Consider the following 18370-nt stretch of genomic DNA (forward strand, 5'->3'; position numbering starts at 1 on the left):
ATGAGTCGAGCTCAAGTAGCTCGTGAAGAGCTCGGCTCGTGGCCACTCCTAATTACATATAGTTGAACCTAAACCAATTTAAGCTTTTGAGTTAAAAAAAAAAGAAAAGTCAACCAAAAAAAAAACATTTCCAGCAGGATTTTTTGCTCTATGAACCCTGAGAACCCACTCCAGGAACTTTTACCCAAGGTTTTTAAAATCAAATTGAACAAAGAACTGTTCTGAGGTCCAGTTCCTAGGTCGAATCGTCCAACTATCCAATCCGAATGGATGGCCCACTCTAACAAAAAATAAAAAATTTAAAAATTTTTAAAAAAACCAAAAGCTGCTAAAAACCATTTCCTGAGCGAATGGTTTGACTACCTGAATCAGCGATTCACTGAGCAAATCAATAGTTTTTGGCCAAATAACAGTTTTAGGATAAAATGGAACCAACCAGATCACTGATTCCTGGTTTTTTTTATTCAACTGTCCGGTCCGGTCCAATTTAGAAAACATTGCTTTTACCTCAACGGCTCAACCCCATCAACTTCTAAATAAACTTGCCATGGGAGGTCTTCAAATGATTCCTCGCACGAAACATTATATTCATTAGATTGTCAGCCACCGAAGAAGAATCCTTTGATCAATAGATGAAGCTAATGGCACAGATTGATTGTGTAAGCAGAAACCATCCCAATAGCCATCAACACAGCACTTGCAACATCTCTGTACATGTATGTTTTATTCATAGGAAGACATCCCCAAAGCACAGCTACAAAGAATTGTGACTACTGACTACGGTTATCTGAAGACGTAATCCAAAATTCAAACCAACTGCCAAAGTCCGGTTGGGATCTTTTCCTCACATAGCACTCCTAGTATCAACTTCACAACCACATTCCATTGTCTATTAAAAAAATATTTCCCACAAATAATAACATATAATTATGGAAAATATTTCTGATGTGAGTGGAACATGCTGTGAGATCGGTCTAATGAGTCATCAGTGAGGAACAGTCGAGTATATCTGAACTCACCAATGCCAGGCAGATTTGGACTCCCCTACATATATTCACAGAGCACGGCCACTGTATATTGGGCATATTTCTCCATAAATGACAGGGAGATATTCCCAATGCCCAATTATAATATTTTGTGGGCAATGTGGGAACAGTTTGTGGGTAGCAGATCCGAACCCAGTCTAGTTTGAATGATATTGTCTCCCACCAATCCGGGCTTGTCGGGACAATGGACAATAGACCAGCTGGCTGAACTTTGAGCTATAAAAAAATACTGAACGACTGTTCCAATTTTTTTTTCATACTCCCATTTAGGCTGTGTTTGGTACGAAGGAAGAGATAGGAAAATTTATGAAAACCCATACAAGGTCTGTATTGGTTTTCTAAACTTTCCTTTCCTGTCCCTACCTTTTTTTTTTCAAACCAAACAGTCTTAGTGAAAACTTTTTTTTTTTTTTTGCCATTTTCATCAAAACAAGAACAAGATAGAAAATGAAAAATAGCAAAAATAATAATTAAAATATTTTCAAATTTCAATGTGGAAAATTTTCAAGTCCATTTTAAGAAATAAAAATATTTCTTAATCGGCTCAAGTATTGATCGTTCGCCACATTGGAAATTCTTTAGAATGGCCTTGTATTGAAATTCAAGATTATTTTGGGGGTAGTTAAATCCAAATTCAGCGTTTAATTGCTAAATAAATCGTTCATGACAGGGTTATTTCCGTAATTCAATCTGAGCGAAGATCAGTAAATAAGCATAACGGTTAGCTTTCGAATCAATCATCACATCCCCCTCTATAAACTCAAATCCGACGGCTCACGAAGAACCAAAAAATTTAAAAAACCCGACAAATAAGCCCACAAGAAACTAGCCGTTACGACAGCGTGCAGAGCGCAACGTTCATTTTCTTCCCTTTCATTGCGCCCTTTCTTCATTCACTTCTTCAAGGCAATAGAATCAACTCTCAACACCACCTTTCACGCCGTCGAATCTTCCCCGCACCATTAAAGAAACCATTTCAGGCAACACCGATTCGATCTCCGGTGATCTTTGATCGATTTCCGGCGATATTTCGATGGATTTAGGCGGAAAGAACTGTGGGACGATGACGCCCACCAAAGACCCAAAAGCGTCCCGATCGAAGGTCGCAGAAGTCTCAAAATTTTCGGAGAATTTCGATCCCAATAGATCTACGGTAAGTCCTCTGAAACCAGGGAACACTCCACTAACCAAGTCGGCCAAATCGAAGAAATCGGCTCCAAAAACCCCGAATCAGATTATTTCTCCCCGTGCCAAGATTCGTGAAAGAAAGTTTGTGGTGGCCAAGAAGAAGTCGAAGACAGCACTTTCCACTGCTACCTGCAAATGCAAGGAGAAGATGGGAGGTAATCTAAAGAAGTGCCCTTGCATTGCTTACGAAAGTCTCCGGGCGTCTCAAGAAGAATTCTTCAGGAACCGGAGTAGCATCGAGCATGAATTCGATTTTGACGAATCAACAATGAACTTCGAAAGACCTGAAGGTGAAGAGAATCAGAGAATCCCCATTATGGAGAACTTAGAAACTGCAGTTGCTTCAGAAGACAAAGCCGTGTTAGGTAGCGGTCATTCGATGAACGATTCAGGTAATCAAGTTATGGAGGAGCACGAGTTATCAAGTGAAATGGGTAGTTCGAAGATCAAGAGGAGAAGGGACAAGTTGATGGAAGAAGCCAGGAATAGTATTCCTGAACCAGGTTCGGGAAGAGTGATGCATTTGGTTAAGGCCTTTGAAAGGCTTCTTTCAATTCCGAGTTCCAAGGAATCGAAACGGAGCGAAGAGGAAAAGGGAGACAATAATAAGAAGGGAATGAAGTGGGCATTGCCGGGATTGCAACCTAAGGCCCATGAAACAGAGGTTTCTTCATCTTCTTTCTGTCCGTCAGAATTGTTCTTCACATCGGAGAATTTTGGCACGGATTCAAGAATTTCCTCTTCACTAGACAGCAGCCAAGGAAGGTGAGCTACAACTGATTTCAAGACAGCACATCGATCTTATTCAAAGTTAATATTGCCTGATTGGTTTCTGTTCCTTTCTCTTTCAGCTTTACTTTTACTAGCAGCAGAGGTTCTGGTGGGACCAGAAGGACACGCCGAAAAGTAAGAATTCTATCCTTCTCATTTCTTTTCTGTTTTTTCATGCTTATGAATAATGGAGATTGGCCATGTGTTCTGCAACTTATGAATGTTTTTCCATTACAGAGTGCTGAATCCATAGGGTCATTTGGAGGAAGTAAATGGAAGAAGCAGCAGCAGCTCAGAGTCACCAGACAACAACCATTCAAATTAAGAACAGAGGTATTCATACGTAAAAACCGCCGTAGAGTGAAGAATCTCTTGAATGACTTTGTTGGATATCACACATTAATTTCTTTCTTGCTTGCTTTCTTTCCTTCTTCTTTTCTGTTAATTCTATGGGGATGTGGAAGGCTATAGAAACGTTTACAGAAGAACTGGATCAAATTGTGTTGAAATTGTTGAGTATAGCTGTAGAGGTGCACAAACTGACCTATTATACTAAATTATTCATTACATCAACTTTATAAACAGGAAGTGAAATTTTCTTCATGATAATAGCTTCCCAGATGGGAGATGCATATTGGAAACCTCTTTATCTAAGTACTTTAACCAGTACCAGTGGGGAGTAATAATAGTAGATATATGTAAACCATATTCACGAGGGATTTACTTGCTCTTCCTACTGTGAAATGTAACATTTAAAGAAACCTGCATAAAATTAGTGCATATCCGTTCTACTTTAAACTCCTTTGTCTTCATCTGACTTGAAGTCGAACAAAACTGAGGTATTTTTTTTGCCTCTCTTTTCTTTTTCAGCAAAGAGGAAGATCTAAGGAGGAAGAATTTCTCAAGAAAGTACAGGAAATGATGATGGAAGAGGAGAGACTTAGAATACCGGTAGCACAAGGCCTGCCATGGACAACAGATGAACCAGAGGTGAGCTCTCACCGAACAGAAGAAAATAAATAAAAGGGAATCTTAAGTAATTTTTTATCATTGTAATCAATTCCTTCATGTTGTTCTATTTCAATATGTTGAGGGTGTAAAGGACTAGCTATAGTTATTTAGATTCTTTACCCACTTTATTTATCAAAGGAAAATCGTTTTTGGTATGATGCAAAACATATTATTCTGAAATTAATTTTCATTAAAATCATACTCCATCTTATTTTGAGCTCTTTGGTTTCTTCATGCATTTTGATATTTACCATGTTAAGATACCTAACAATGATTCAGAAATCTTTGTTCAGCATAGTTGCAAATATCTTATATATTTGGTGGGACTTTTCATTTTCATGAGGTGAGGGAGACTTAGAGGAAAAGGGTATCCCTGAATTGTGCTGCTTATTTTCTGCATAATAACACGTGTTACCCTGACTCACCATATTGATAACTTTAGAGTTCACTGCAGTTAATTAGTTTTTCAAAGAATATGCACTTTCTAGCTTTTTTTCAACAGTTTTGATGTTCATTTACTAGCTTTAATTTGAATTTAGGGGTTTTGAAAATGATTGTATAAATTTGCTCAGGGTGTTTTGTTCAGGTCAACGAAGCACCCAACCATTCCAAGAGAACCGAAGTTCCATATTCCTCAGCACAAGAAGATCAAGTGCATGTCATGGACTGACATGAGCATCTATACTCATCAGCACTGATAAAGAATGGGAGAGAAGAAAATGGATGATGAAAGAAGAATAATAGAATTTTCTCCATATCACTGAAGATCATTTAATTCATTTTTTTTTCTTTTCTTTTTTTCTTTTTCATTTGTGTAAGCAATCAATTTAATTGCATTTTGATGAAGAAATTCACCCTGCAATTGGTTGTGACAAGCGCTAGTGTTGCTTACACTTAGTGCATAGTTCAATTGAATATTTTTTAAAGTTCAGCTCTCTCTCTCTCTCTCTCTCTCTCTCTCTCTCGACTACATTTGGGCATCTTTATCCAACCTACCCCAGTAGAAGAACTAAACACCTTACTCAAAAGCCGGTTGATCATCAACTTCTAAATTGTAAATATCTGCTTCAGTTTCCCTGCATCCAATAAGTATAGGACCCTATTATATCATCCCCTCATTTATAGGAAATCCAAATACCAGATTTACTTTTTTTATCAGCTAAACTCAAACTTTAGAAAAGGGGAAGATGCAGAAAACAGAGCCATGGGAATTGGGAATTGCTCCTCACATGGACCTCCCAGCCACATCCCAGTGTATCGGCAACAGCTCCCATGAATTATAACACAAGTACAAGAGATGTTCAAGTGTATTGGGAACATCTCCCATTAATGATAACATACAAGAGTAAATTAAATGTTTCCGATGTGATGTGTGACTAGAACATGATGTGAGGTCGGTGTGAGAAGCAAAGGCAACACATGGTTTATGGCATTCATGCATCCCTAACTTAGTAATAACACCTTATTTATACTGAACCACTGAATGAAATAACTACTTCATTACTGATTACTCTGGATTTTGGATTCAGTTAATAACACCTTATTTATACTGAACCACTGAATGAAATTACTATTTCATTACTGATTATTCTGGAATTTGGATTCAGTCATCACAGTTCCTTGCAGCTGTGCATTGGGAATATCTCTGATGAATAAAAGCAAATAAGTATGGAGATATTCTCAATGCACCACTGCAAAAGGCTATGAGAACGGTTTACTCAGAAAGATTTTTGGCAGATAAACTGGCCACATTTTATTTTCCTAATTGCCTATTGTCAAAAAATGGGATGTTCTCACATCACCACATTCGATATTTGTTTTGCCGGGTAAATTAAAACAACACTTGAAGAAATTATGATTTTGTAAAACAAATTGACTACATAACTAAGCTCACAAAGTGTCTGGTTCTAGCGAAGAATTGGTAAGGGACCAACTTTTTTTTTCTCTTACCATTTGAAATGTTTAGTTGATCACAAAGAGGTTCTCGACCAACACATCTAATTGCATTGTAAATGGAACAATCGAAAGCTGATCAAAAAGTAAACAATACCCATGGGCGTTCAAATTGCAACCAAAATGATTCTCAAATGTCAAATCTGTCTTCAAACACTTGTGTGTTATAGAATATGGCAGCGCGTAATCCCAATCATTTGGGACTGGTCCCTAGCATCTAAACCACCCAGAACTTGCCTCTGGACTGAAAAATCTTGATTCTTGTACACTAATGACTAATCTCTGGCAGTTTCCATTCAGCAATGATGAATAGGAACCGAACCAATTGGCTTGGCATTCACAAAGAATGCCCAAGCCTGAAACCTATTCCTTGGCCAATTTTGCCATCCATCCCTTAACAATTTACAACTGGTTACAAAATGCTGTACGGAAGAAGATAGATTACGAATTTATGAGCCATATGATTATATCCCTGACGCAGACAAGAGAATTGAAGCAAAAGGTCCTCTATAAACTTGCATCAAATTCCTAGATATACCAGTCACCCAAGGTTCAAAGTATTAACACGTATCGACCCATATTGACTGATACGTATCATTCCAGGACCCCACCAATACTCCCTTATAGAGAATGTATCAGAGGTCTGACCGATTCAGAGGATGAAAGAGACCTAAACCAGCCCCCTAAACTGGTTTTAGAAAAAAAAATTAAAAAAAAAAACTAAAAAAATAATATCAATAAACCCCATACGCCCATACCAGTGTATCGATATTTCCAACTTTGCAATCACCACTCGGATTTAAACACCTAAACATAATAAAACAAAGGGTACAACAAAATTGAACCGCTAGGATCATAGGAAAACACCTCTTCACAGTAGTATCGGTTTCAGTAGTTTTTACTTTACACTGCATTTGGTTTGAAGTAAAAAGTATGGAATGGAAAGGTAGAAAAACCTTCACAAACCTTTATATGTTTGCCTACCTTTTCCTTCAAAATAAACATAACATTACTGATCCAGTTTTACCTAATAAACAAGGTGAATTAACTTAGGGCTCGTTTGATGCATCATTTTGCACGGTCTTTCACCTTTTTAAAAGCCAAAAAGACAGATTTTTTATCTATTCCCATTTAACTCACAGAAGATCTAACAGCCAAAAGATAGAACACCAAAAGGTCACAAAAATCCCATTACAAACTGATTTCGGGAAGCTTCATTTGAAGCTTTATGCATCTTTCGTGTTTTATTCTCACACGAAAAGATATGGAAAGACGCACAAAAAGACGTACATCTGCCAAACATACTTCAGGCTGCTCAGACCTTCATGCAAAAAATCAATGCGTCTTTTGCATGTCAGCGCTACCAAAAAAATCTTTCCAAAAAGACACCAAACGAACCCTTAATTGTTAGTGAACTATTAAGATATGATTTTTCTCTTGCTGCAAACAAGTTATGCATGGCAATTTTTCTTCCAACACATTTTCCACGATATTAAACTGGGAACAGGAAAGAAAGGAGAACATAATTTTACGTATTGCCACACGGGGGGCAGAGATGCAATTTGAATAAAAATTCCCAAACCAGTGATAAATTAGTAAAATTCCGCATTGGGGTGAGTAGGGGCTTCTGGCTACAAGGTAGGGTGCCCAATGCCTCGGTCTCAGGCTCTCACCGAGTGATGTAAAAACATCGACGACACATGTAATCTAAGAATATTCAATATAAAATGAATCCAAATTCCAGCTAAATATGATACTTGATCCCTTTTCAAACTCATTGTCCAGATGTCAATAACTAAATAATAAAATATAACCAAATTGCATCTTCCAAGTTTCAACTTTCAACCACTCGGCATCTGAACCAAAACGAAGTGTCTAAACAAATAGTTGCAGCTACATCCGTTTGCCAAACAAAAACAAAGCCCTACAAAATCTCAAAAGCAAAATACCATTTGTGCAGTTCAATAGTGACTCAGTGAGCAACAACTATTCTTCCCGCAACTTGGTCCAGGTCTCTCTGCCCGCTCGAGGTGATTCGCCTTCCACTGTTGCAGAAATTAACAAGTCCATTGATTTATACCAAGATTCTAAAGGGTGGAATCATATTTTATCAGCAATTCGAGGTAATATGCGTAATTACATTCTCTTATTGCATTTTTTCTAGTTTATCCAAACAACCAACAGCTCCCCAAGTCCCAACTAAGGGCCAGATGAAAAAATCTACATGTTTGAACAATCACCAAGATACACAAATTCCTTGAGTAAATAATATTCAGCATCTTCAAAATCTATCTCAGATGTAAAAGACAGCAATATGCAATTAAGACGAAGAAACTCGGTAATAATAGTATATAAGAAGAATAAATAGACCATGTAACTTTGTAAGTTGTAACAACTTGATTTACTACATTTCAACGAGGATACGGATACTTTGCTAACATTCAATTTCAAGATACCAGTTACAAAGTTACAGCTGGTCCCATTTCCTGTTTATGTATGCAGTGAAACAGTGTGCCAGACAGTTACCACCAAGACATTTAGACTGTGATTGGTTTTAAGGAAAAAGTAGGGAAAGGAAAGGAAAGGTAGGAAAAACCATACAAGGTTTGTAAAGGCTTTCCTACATTTCCCTTCCTTTCCCTACTTTTTCTTTTAAACCAAACATAGCCTTATTATCCCTCGGGGAAAAAGCCTCATACAAGTGCAACGCAAAATGAAATTATCAAGTTTGGTGATAACTCCTCCAAGACGGTTGGGAAGAATAAAATTATTATGCTTTAATAAGTAAGTTTATTTCAGAGCCTCGAGGGAAGAAAGAAGGGTTAAAACACTGAATGCTGAATAAAAATACAAACCTGCTGAGAAATTATAAAAAACTAAATAGCAAGGCTATCAGAAAGGCCATACATACACATTATAGGAACTAGAAAATGCAAGTCCAGAAACCAAAGGCCAAATATTGTGTGGTCAGTGTCAATATAAGTTGGGCAAATAAATGTATATCAGCAATAAATTTCCATCCCTTCCCTTGTGCAAAGGGGAGCATTATTAAATTGACTAGATTCTATGATTCCCAAGTGGTGTACTACAAACATATACTATTTAATAGTTGTACGTAGAAACGAACAGTCAGTTTGACATCATGTCAAATATGTTATTATGGATTCATATAATATACTAATTGAAGTTAATGCACAATTGAGTCTTTATCAAACATCATACACATACATTACAAAGCTTCTGCTTTGAATTTAATTAATACATTATACAATAAATATATCTAATTTGGCAAAATGTGAATATCTATATGCCATTAGTTGCTATATATAAATGTGTAATTGTATAACCTATTAAAAGATGATATATCATGTTTTTTACCCTATCAATATCCATTATCATTAAGATTATGAGAGTTTCCCTAGCATACCCATGCATTTCTTAACTCAAATGTATCCATGAGCTTCAAGTGTATCCCACATGTTTTTTATAATTAAATTGCATTCCAGACATTCTTTTCATTACCATTCTTTGACACCGTATTTTTAAGTATGAGGTTTGACTCCATCTATTTATTTATCTATAACAATGAAAAGGGATATTTAAACCATTCAACAATCCAAGTTAGGATGACATATTTACCCCTTTGGATCAATGTCAACTATATTCATCTTCTGCAACTGTTGAAGAACATGACGTGCAATAGAACCACTGCTCTTGCAAAAGTGGGGAGGGCGACTTCCGTTCCTCTTACGGCCACCATAAATCTTTCTAAAGCCACCAACACCAATACCCTGCCTCAAGTAGATTTTTCTTGCCATGGAAGCTGCACAACCGAATAAGAAATACAATGACCATTGGAGAAAGTATATTAGAATCTTTCTATGACAATATTTTATCACACAGCATGCTCGTAAGTTCTCACATATGCAGGAACAAACACTGAGGCCTGAGCGACATACCAGCTCTAATATAGTACCAATCTGGGTCATATGGTGCAAGCTCCTTGAAGGTAGCAGTCTTCACAATATCAGTCCAGTGAGGAAGCTCCATCTAATCCAAAATCATGTGGATGCAAACAAAATCAGAATGGAACAATGGTAAACATAATTCAAAAAATAACCAGCATGTGGGCAAAAGCCATTATTGATTAAATAATTTGACCAGAAAACATCTTACAAGTAACAAATGATATTGTATAATTCAGATAGGCAGCCCGAGTCAACCTACCAAAGGCTCTTTTGCATTATGAAGTTTCCATTTGGATGTTATCATGTTATTACCTAAATCAAGGCTATTTCAGAACACTACTTTTAAGTCAAGTCCTAAAGTGTGAACAAAAGATAGAGGACCAATCGCTCTCAGAAAAGCAAATGCACCAACACCTTCAAACCTAACTCTCATAATCATTAGATGAGACAGCTAATTCTGGCACATTTAACTACTGGAGTTCCACCCTATGGATTCTATCACAACATAAAGAAACGGAAGTTTGCTTATTCTCCATTTATTACTCTCAAACATAGTTACATGGTCCTCAGTCTTCTAAGTCTAAGGTCGTACGGTATATAAAATGGATAACTTCAGCCGAACACATCTACAAATCCCTCAATCCAAGTAAGTGCGTTGATTTTATACCTGTATATAGAAAAACTAGCAGCAAAATGGAAGCAAGAAACTTCACTAAAGGCATATAGCGACTGGGATTAATAATTATAATTTTTTTCATAATACCACCAACTAAAATGCCGAGATTCTGAAGATTTATCTAAAACAAATACCAATTTCGATGAATGAAAAAAAAAAACATATTGCACATAACAGATGAAGCAGAAAAATAAAAAGGAAACAGACCAGCCCGTAAGACACTGATCTAATGCTCTAATTACAAGCTCTGTCGCCCAAAAAAAATTCAAAAATACAACATATATAAAAAAAAAGGTTAAATAACATAGAAAATCAGACTTAAGCAGAAATTGTTTCTAACCAATAAGATTTCAATAACAATCTCCGCGAGCAAAACAAGCATGTGATAGTAATAACTTATCCTAAGTACCAAGTTATCTCAAAAAACCTTTGAGAATCCATTAAAGTAGAATGAGGCAAGAACAAATGGCCCATGAACGAAAAAATTGCAGAGATGGATTGAAGATGACGTTACCTTCCCCGATCGTTTGAGATGAGCGGCGTATGCCTTCACGAACTCGTGAGGCGAAACATCCTTCACCGTTCTAGCAGTCTCCATCGCTACAGAAACACGCAGAGATGTGAGACAACGATGAAAATAGGGTTTTCACTCTTTAGGGTTTGTTAGTAAGATGCGATGCAGCCTTATATATCAAACTATTATTTTAAAATACAAAAGTACCCTTGAAGCCAACGCATATAACAGGAATGATAATAGGGATGGCAATTTTCTTCATTCCCACGGGATCCGACTTACGATGGGATTATTTTCGCATGGGGGATGGGATGGAATCATGGTTTTTAAAAACGAACCCGTCAGGGTTTCGGTTATTGGTTCGAACGGTATGACTGTTGGACTTGAATGGGCAGCCAATTCTGATAAAAAATAAAAAATTAAAAAATGGTCAAAACGATTCGAATGATTTTGAGGGAAAAAGTAATTTTGGAGGAAAATGAAACCAGTTAGGTAATCGGTTCTTGATTTTTTCTGACCGTCCAGTTCGATTCGGTTTTGAAAACAATGATAGGAATCCCCAATTGGGATGAGGGTCTCGATTATGTAAATATAATTTATATTTAATATATATATATATATATATATATATTATATTAAATCATTATTTATAATTTAAATTTTTTATTTATTTTAAGTATATTTATTATTTGAAAAAAATACTATTATCTAAAAAAATTATGGGGATTTTGGTCTCATAAAAAATCAGAGATAGAGGACAAATTTTATCCCCAACAAGGATCAGGGACAGGAATGGGGGTTAATTTCAAAATTGATGTCAAAAACGGGAAATATGATCCTTGCCCCGTTGCCATTCTTAGATGATCATGGAGTATGTCAAGCCTAACTACCTGGTATAAGACTTCATGGATCCAGGCCCAGGCCCATTAAAGTAATGAATCATACACACTGGTTTGGTGACAAGTAAAATATTTCAACACCCTACCAACATGATCTAACATCAAGCATCTATAAGATTAGGGCCATCACAAAATTGGGACCTATCATATATGAGATTTGCATTGTGTGCCAAATGATGTTAATATGGTGTTATAAAGTATTTTGTTGGTAGTAAGGTGTTATAACCTATGGGATTCATAGGGTGTCAATAGTATTTGAAATTTTGATTTTGAAGTCAAGATTCAGGGAGTGTTGTAGATGATAAATTGGGTGGTGTGTATGGTGTGGTGCGGATGAAAGCACACTATACCCCAACAGGATAGTTGTTCTATACTATAGACAATAATGTGTGGATTGATCCACACCACACTTCAATGGACGTTTTGTAAGGTGTGGCACACTTCTATCCACACCTTGTGTTTGATTCCATGCATCTCAACTATAACATGTGAGATTATCTATGTCGTTAATCATTAAAAAACAATATTTTATTTTTTAATAATATATATAATAAAAAAATATTAATTAATAATAATTAACAATAATTATTAATAACAAATAATTATATTAATATTAACTAAAATTAGTAATAATAATTGAAAATTGATTATTAATGTTAATAAAAACAATATTCAAGAACTAATAATTAATAAGATAATATCAATAATGATTTATTATTAATAAAATAATGTTAACAATAATTATAATATTTGATAATATTTAATAATATTGTTAATGAATAAAAATATTATTCAAAATGAATCCTACATAAAATCCATGGTTTACCGATAAGTCACAATTTACTATAACAATAAGTAATGAGTGCAGAATTATCAGGAAAAAAAAATAAAAAAGATTGCTGGGGAATCGCTATCAATACTGAATATAAGAGTTAATAAAACTAGTAACTGTGAAATATATACTAAAGCAGAGACTTCCTATGAGAAAAGATAAAATTCCAATGCAAAGAAATAGAAGGGAACTTATTTATGAAATCCTCATAGGAGCATAGGGAACTAGGGAACTGATTTCCTCCTGAATGAAACGACTGCATGAGGAACAATGGGAACTGGGGAATTGTGGTTTCCTCCTACCATCTAATTTGATACCAATGACGACAAGTTAATTTAAGGAACCTAGTTCCACAATTGTTGGAGTATCATAAGTTGGGCTTTCTTGAAATTTTTGTTCCCCTATATGTATATGATAGGTAGGTCATATGACCTGGATAAGCTTTAAAATGCATCCTTGGGGTGTGATTGATAGAAAATACCATAGTACCTTATTCCTACTAGCCAAGTAACTATATGAGAAAAAAAGCTACTTCTCAGCCTAAATTTGGTTTGTTTGTGTTGATTCACAATGGTTTTATCATCTCAAGAAGACATAATGGCTGTCTGAAAAGTTGGCAGATAATGGGGCCTGCCTTTTGATGGGCACGTTACATTAAGAGGCACAGCAAGAACAAGTGATTAAAAGAAGTACTCTGTTAACATATAAAATACAAAAAAGGAAGAAGGAAATGATTTTTAACACTTGATTGATATCAAGGTAGAATATTTAAAGTTGTTTTTCTTGCTTTATCTAGGATTAAGTTAAAATAAGCTCTATCTAGTTCATTCATTTATTACGATACTGCGAATAACATCATGGCTTTACACTACACTTTAGTATATCAAGAAAGTTTTAGTGCTGAGGTTATAGAATAATTGGATCTCATGGCCAACACTTCCCGAAAAGTATGCTAGTTTATCCTTTTAAATGAACCTCTGAATTTGCTTTCCCAATATTTAGTTATTCTAGCTGTAAATGGGTTTAACTGGTATACAGTCTATTAGATGAGGTAGAGAAATCATTTGCTAAACACTAGTGCTTTGTTGTTCAGTTTATTGCTTAGGCAGCATAGGTGACATCTCAGAATCAGAATCCTGTGCCCTAGGCTCCAAATGCTTAGGCATGCCATGGCTAGATGTCTATAGACAAACTGTGTTTCCTTGGCAATGGTCTTGATGACATTGCTCTATTCATATTTTAATGATGTAATAAAGGACAATCCATTCATGAACATGGAGTTACTTTTCTGTTTTTCACATGCTTAAAAATTTAAAATGTATGCTTTAAAATCATTTAAATAACAATAAAATAAATGAAATGAAATGAAGCATAACAACTTATACATCAGCTTGAAAAAAGTAGGATAAAGGCCAACAATGTCTTGGTAAACCCCTACTTGGTAAGTCTAGTTCCACATGTTAAAACAAGGAAATCTTGGATGGAATTTAGGTTTGAATTTTTGTTTATTCTAAAGTTTTTATCCTAAAATCAGGATGCATGTCGTATGATTAGGAATAGACATGATTGTCTGAATCATGTTTATACATCGATGCTTCTAACCTTATGGTTCTTAGTTTTCTGTGTGTCTTGTTAATATCTTAAACTTGTGCAAATTTTTGTTATTTAGGAGAAGGCTCTTCCAGTGCAACAATGCTCTTGCTTCCCAAAAGAAAATACCAACCTAGCCACATTAAGCGTAAGAAAACCCATGAATTCTTTGCTTGGTAAGTCCATCCCTCATCATCTATGATATCATGGTGCAAACAAATGACAAACTGTTGAACCTTTACTATTTTAATCGATGTTCTTATTGGATGTAAATAGCAAGGAGACCAATGGTGGACGGAAAGTGATTGCTCGAAGAATTGTAAAAGGACGAGCAAGAATTACTCCTTTACAGTTGTCATGGTTTTCATGGAACCAAAGTTTTATCCAACAACCCTACCAATATTAGATTCATTGCTTGTAAAGGTAATGGTTTTCGTGGAACAGATGTTAGTTTTTCTTCGATATGGGTCATGAGTGCGTGCAGACACCAAGATTGGGCACTCAAGGTGAGCGCTCCTGTGAGGATCATGTTTGTTGATGATGATAGAGGATAAGAGAAGATTAATGGCGTTAATGGGGTTGATGAAGTTTGTTTCTCACAATACATAAACATGTGGATCTAACCAGTGACAAAGCAAAAGAATTGGAGAATAAGCTCTCATTAATCAGTTGTGAAACAAATATGAAACAGGGGTTTTATAAGAATAAACGGATAATGAGAACTTACAGCCAACAGTTCGGTGTAGTGCTGGTCGGAATTGCAATGGTGAGTGATGAAGCAAGAAGCAGTGGTCGAAGTTGCAATGGCTAACGGAGAAGCAGTGGTAGCGCCGGTGCTCTGTGACAAGTTGCATTAGTAAAAATAAAGAGGGTTTATTTTAGGGTAAATATGAGATGTGAAGCATGGGATAACTCTTCATCCCATACAACAACTAGTGTGGTTTAATCCATGAGATAAAACCATGGATGAGAAATTGGCCCATGGCGTGGACCAATTCACGCATAGTCCACACCACAAACCAACCGAACGTCCTAAGCAACCGTTGCATAGGCCAAAAACGTAATATCTCATGGCAACTCCATGGAAAGGGTGTAAACCAAGCCAATTCACACACAAGTTTTCGGTCACTTCTCACTACAAACCAATATCATATCTTAGTCCAATTTGCTACTGTCTTATATAAGGTTTCATTGAAAAATCTTCAACTTTGCTGGTTGTAGTTCTCACCAAGGTTTTGTTGTATATTGGGAACGAATTTGCTTGTAACCCAACAACAAATTTAGTGAAACTGAGTGGGGGCAAATAATGTTATAAATATAGTTTATTTAGATTCGCCTCATGGCTACTTCTCTAAATTTTTGTGAATAGTAAATACAAGTCATTGAAAAAAACTACAAACTTGCTAAGCATATGATTTAAAGATAAAACTCACAAGCATGGGTTTCTTAAGACATAATTATGATTTTACAAACTTCTTCAAATATTATCCAAGCTTCCGGCCTGCTCGTTTGTTCTGAAGTCTAATATCTGAAAGTGCAATAGTTACATTAAAAAGTATATTGGTATTGGTGAACTGTTTTTTCCTCTGAATTCTAAATGTAGATAATGTTGTTCCGAGTTCTGAATTCTGAATTTTGAAAATTATCAAATATGAAATATCCATTTTGACCCCATATATGAGAGATTTTGTTTGTCTTTTTTGGAAGTATAATTGGAAAACAAAAATCGTATGATCGCACTTTGAGAGATAAGGGATAAGGATAAACGAACAACCATTTTTCTCTTAAAGTTAAAAGATTCCTCTTAAGAGATAAGAGATAAGAGTTAAGAGTTAAAAGTAAATCTCTTATAGGCATTCTCTTATGCACCTCAAAAGAACAAAAAAGGAGGAAGAGGGTGAATAGGATGAAGGGATGCAGAAATGGAAGTGCCATTGATTTTGGGGTTTGCTAGAATTAACGTTGTTGATATTAAATTATAGAAGAATTGTCTTGAACTTTTTACGTTTTTTTACGTGGCAAGTGGTTGTTTCACAATTTAATATAAAATTAAATGTTTTTAAAGAAAAAACACAAGGGAGAAATGCCATTAGACTTTGTGACGGGACATTTAGTAGGTGTTTGGCATAGGAGCATTTCACAAGAGTTCTTTCTATTGATGTATCATGCGCGCCACACCAACAATTAAGTGGAATCAATAAAAAACGACATTTGGCAGCCATGTTTATTGAAAAAAAATGACAATGATTAGTTTTGAGATTCATTAAAGGAGGGGCTTATTGAAACGTCAAATTTCGGTTTCTTTAATTGCCTTGGTGATCTTGAATCACCTTGGCAACATGGCATTGAAATTTGAAAAAGTTGTATACTTTGTGAGATGCCACATAGTTGTTGATGGTGTGCAATTCGACCGGTCCTAACTGTCAACGATCTTGTCTCTGATTAGAGCAACGAGGAGCCTGAAATGGAAAAGATGAGGGAATTCCGGGGGGAACCCGGTGAGATAACTCTGAAGTTCAAGTTAGTATTCTCTCAAAGGCAAGATAAAGAATAGATGGCGCAAAGTTCACATACCTTGTTGTTGGGGGTAGGTGGCCTTTTATAACCACTTCGCGCACTCACTCCAAGGCCTCTGTTAAGTCGGGTATGATTACTTCTGTGTTTCTACCAGTTCGGGTGTCATCATTTATGTTGTGATAGAACCGCCACTGCTCCTTGTCGGAGCCATCTCTGTAACTGGAGATGGCAGTGTCAGGTGGCCGTTTGAAGTGCGGCTGTCAAGCGTTAGATCCCAAGTCAGTCAGGTGCATCGCCCCTAGATACGAACTTTCTCGGTGTCAGGCATGGTACGGTTTGTTCAGTTTGGCGTCCTAGAGGCGAAGTGCTAGAGTGGCGAGCGAGGTGAAGTCTTGAGTTCAGAGGTATGTCCTAAATTGCCATAGGGCAGGCCAGTTCGGAGAGGCGTGTCCCGAACTGCCATAGGGCAGGCCAGTTCAGAGAGGTGTGTCCCGAACTGCCACAGGGCAGGCCAGTTCGGAGAGGTGTGTCCCGAACTGCCACAGGGCAGGCCAGTTCGGAGAGGTGTGTCCCGAACTGCCACAGGGCAGGCCAGTTCGGGTTTGGCTCGGGGCCTAAGGGAGAGTTCGGGCTCCCAATAGTGAGTTCGAACTGCTGGTAGGTAGTTCAGACCGCTGGTTCCTTCGCACCTTAGGCGCGTTGTTGTGCTGAGCTGTTGTCTTTGCCTCGTGTTGCGTAATTACGAGGTCGGGCCAAATCTTCCTTCATCAGTTGTCATTATAAAATGTATTATAATATTAAGCCAAATCACTTTAAATGCCTATTCAGCCAGCATCCCCTTTTTCGTGTTTATAAAGAAAGAAAAAATGAAATGAATCACTTATGAATCAGGGCCACTTATGAAACACTCCAGTGCCAAATATCACTTTAAGGTATATAGTTTGAAAGTTTTTTATTGCAGTAATTTTTAAATTTTCATGTGTGATGAAAGAGGGAAAAGGAGACTCCTTGTAAGGGATATGGTTGGGGACCCCTTTTTCACATGTGCAATGAATGAGAGAAAAAGGAGACTTTGTTATGTCAAGGGCTTCGACATAGATTGAGTTATTTTGAAGAAGTCATCAAACTTAGTTTTATTTGAGAGTGAAATTTTGAGCTCAATGTAAATACCAGTGTTTTAAAAAAATGAATTGGAAACTAAATCGTTATGGCCATCAGTTTTGAGGTAAATGATCCAACCATCAGGCTCGAATGGATAGCCCATTTTGACAAACAAATTAAAAAAATAAAAAGTGGTAAAAAATCGTTGAACCGGTCGATGGTTCGACTGCCTGAGTCAATAAGTTGTTGATTTTTTTAACGGTTTTTTGCCAAAAACTAGATTTGGAGTAAAACAGAACCGGTT

The 18370-nt window shown here is 36.4% G+C and overlaps 2 protein-coding genes across 2 annotated transcripts; one reads left to right on the plus strand and one right to left on the minus strand.

Moving 5' to 3' along the window:
- The first annotated feature begins 1873 nt into the window (after positions 1 to 1873).
- Positions 1874 to 4241, plus strand: LOC148863272 (microtubule-destabilizing protein 60-like). Its single transcript, XM_088975189.1, has 4 exons — positions 1874 to 2999; positions 3086 to 3140; positions 3243 to 3338; positions 3876 to 4241. The coding sequence occupies exons 1-4, from the start codon at positions 2080 to 2082 to the stop codon at positions 4026 to 4028; spliced, it is 1224 nt and encodes a 407-aa protein (XP_088831315.1). The 5' UTR covers positions 1874 to 2079; the 3' UTR covers positions 4029 to 4241.
- A 3466-nt stretch (positions 4242 to 7707) lies between these two features.
- LOC148863273 (small ribosomal subunit protein eS19x-like) lies at positions 7708 to 11428 on the minus strand. The gene is made up of 4 exons (XM_088975102.1): positions 11128 to 11428; positions 9929 to 10019; positions 9609 to 9792; positions 7708 to 8014 (listed from the first exon to the last, which is right to left on the minus strand). Exons 1-4 carry the CDS (start codon positions 11209 to 11211, stop codon positions 7942 to 7944), a joined length of 432 nt encoding a protein of 143 aa, XP_088831228.1. The 5' UTR covers positions 11212 to 11428; the 3' UTR covers positions 7708 to 7941.
- Positions 11429 to 18370: the final 6942 nt, after the last annotated feature.

The sequence above is a fragment of the Nelumbo lutea genome, chromosome 3 (assembly GCF_056320005.1).
Source record: "Nelumbo lutea isolate HS-2025 chromosome 3, American lotus-T2T, whole genome shotgun sequence".
In the NCBI taxonomy this organism is placed as follows: domain Eukaryota; kingdom Viridiplantae; phylum Streptophyta; class Magnoliopsida; order Proteales; family Nelumbonaceae; genus Nelumbo; species Nelumbo lutea.

Bases quoted from the DNA above. Each gene is read 5' to 3' on its own strand.
- LOC148863272 (XM_088975189.1), top strand. From the start codon at position 2,080: ATGGATTTAGGCGGAAAGAACTGTGGGACGATGACGCCCACCAAAGAC. The intron at 3,000-3,085 runs GTGAGCTACAAC...TTTCTCTTTCAG, and splicing joins CTAGACAGCAGCCAAGGAAG to CTTTACTTTTACTAGCAGCA. The intron at 3,141-3,242 runs GTAAGAATTCTA...TTTCCATTACAG, and splicing joins CCAGAAGGACACGCCGAAAA to AGTGCTGAATCCATAGGGTC.
- LOC148863273 (XM_088975102.1), bottom strand. From the start codon at position 11,211: ATGGAGACTGCTAGAACGGTGAAGGATGTTTCGCCTCACGAGTTCGTG. The intron at 10,020-11,127 runs GTAACGTCATCT...ATTTTGGATTAG, and splicing joins ATCTCAAACGATCGGGGAAG to ATGGAGCTTCCTCACTGGAC. The intron at 9,793-9,928 runs GTATGTCGCTCA...TCGGTTGTGCAG, and splicing joins TTGGTACTATATTAGAGCTG to CTTCCATGGCAAGAAAAATC.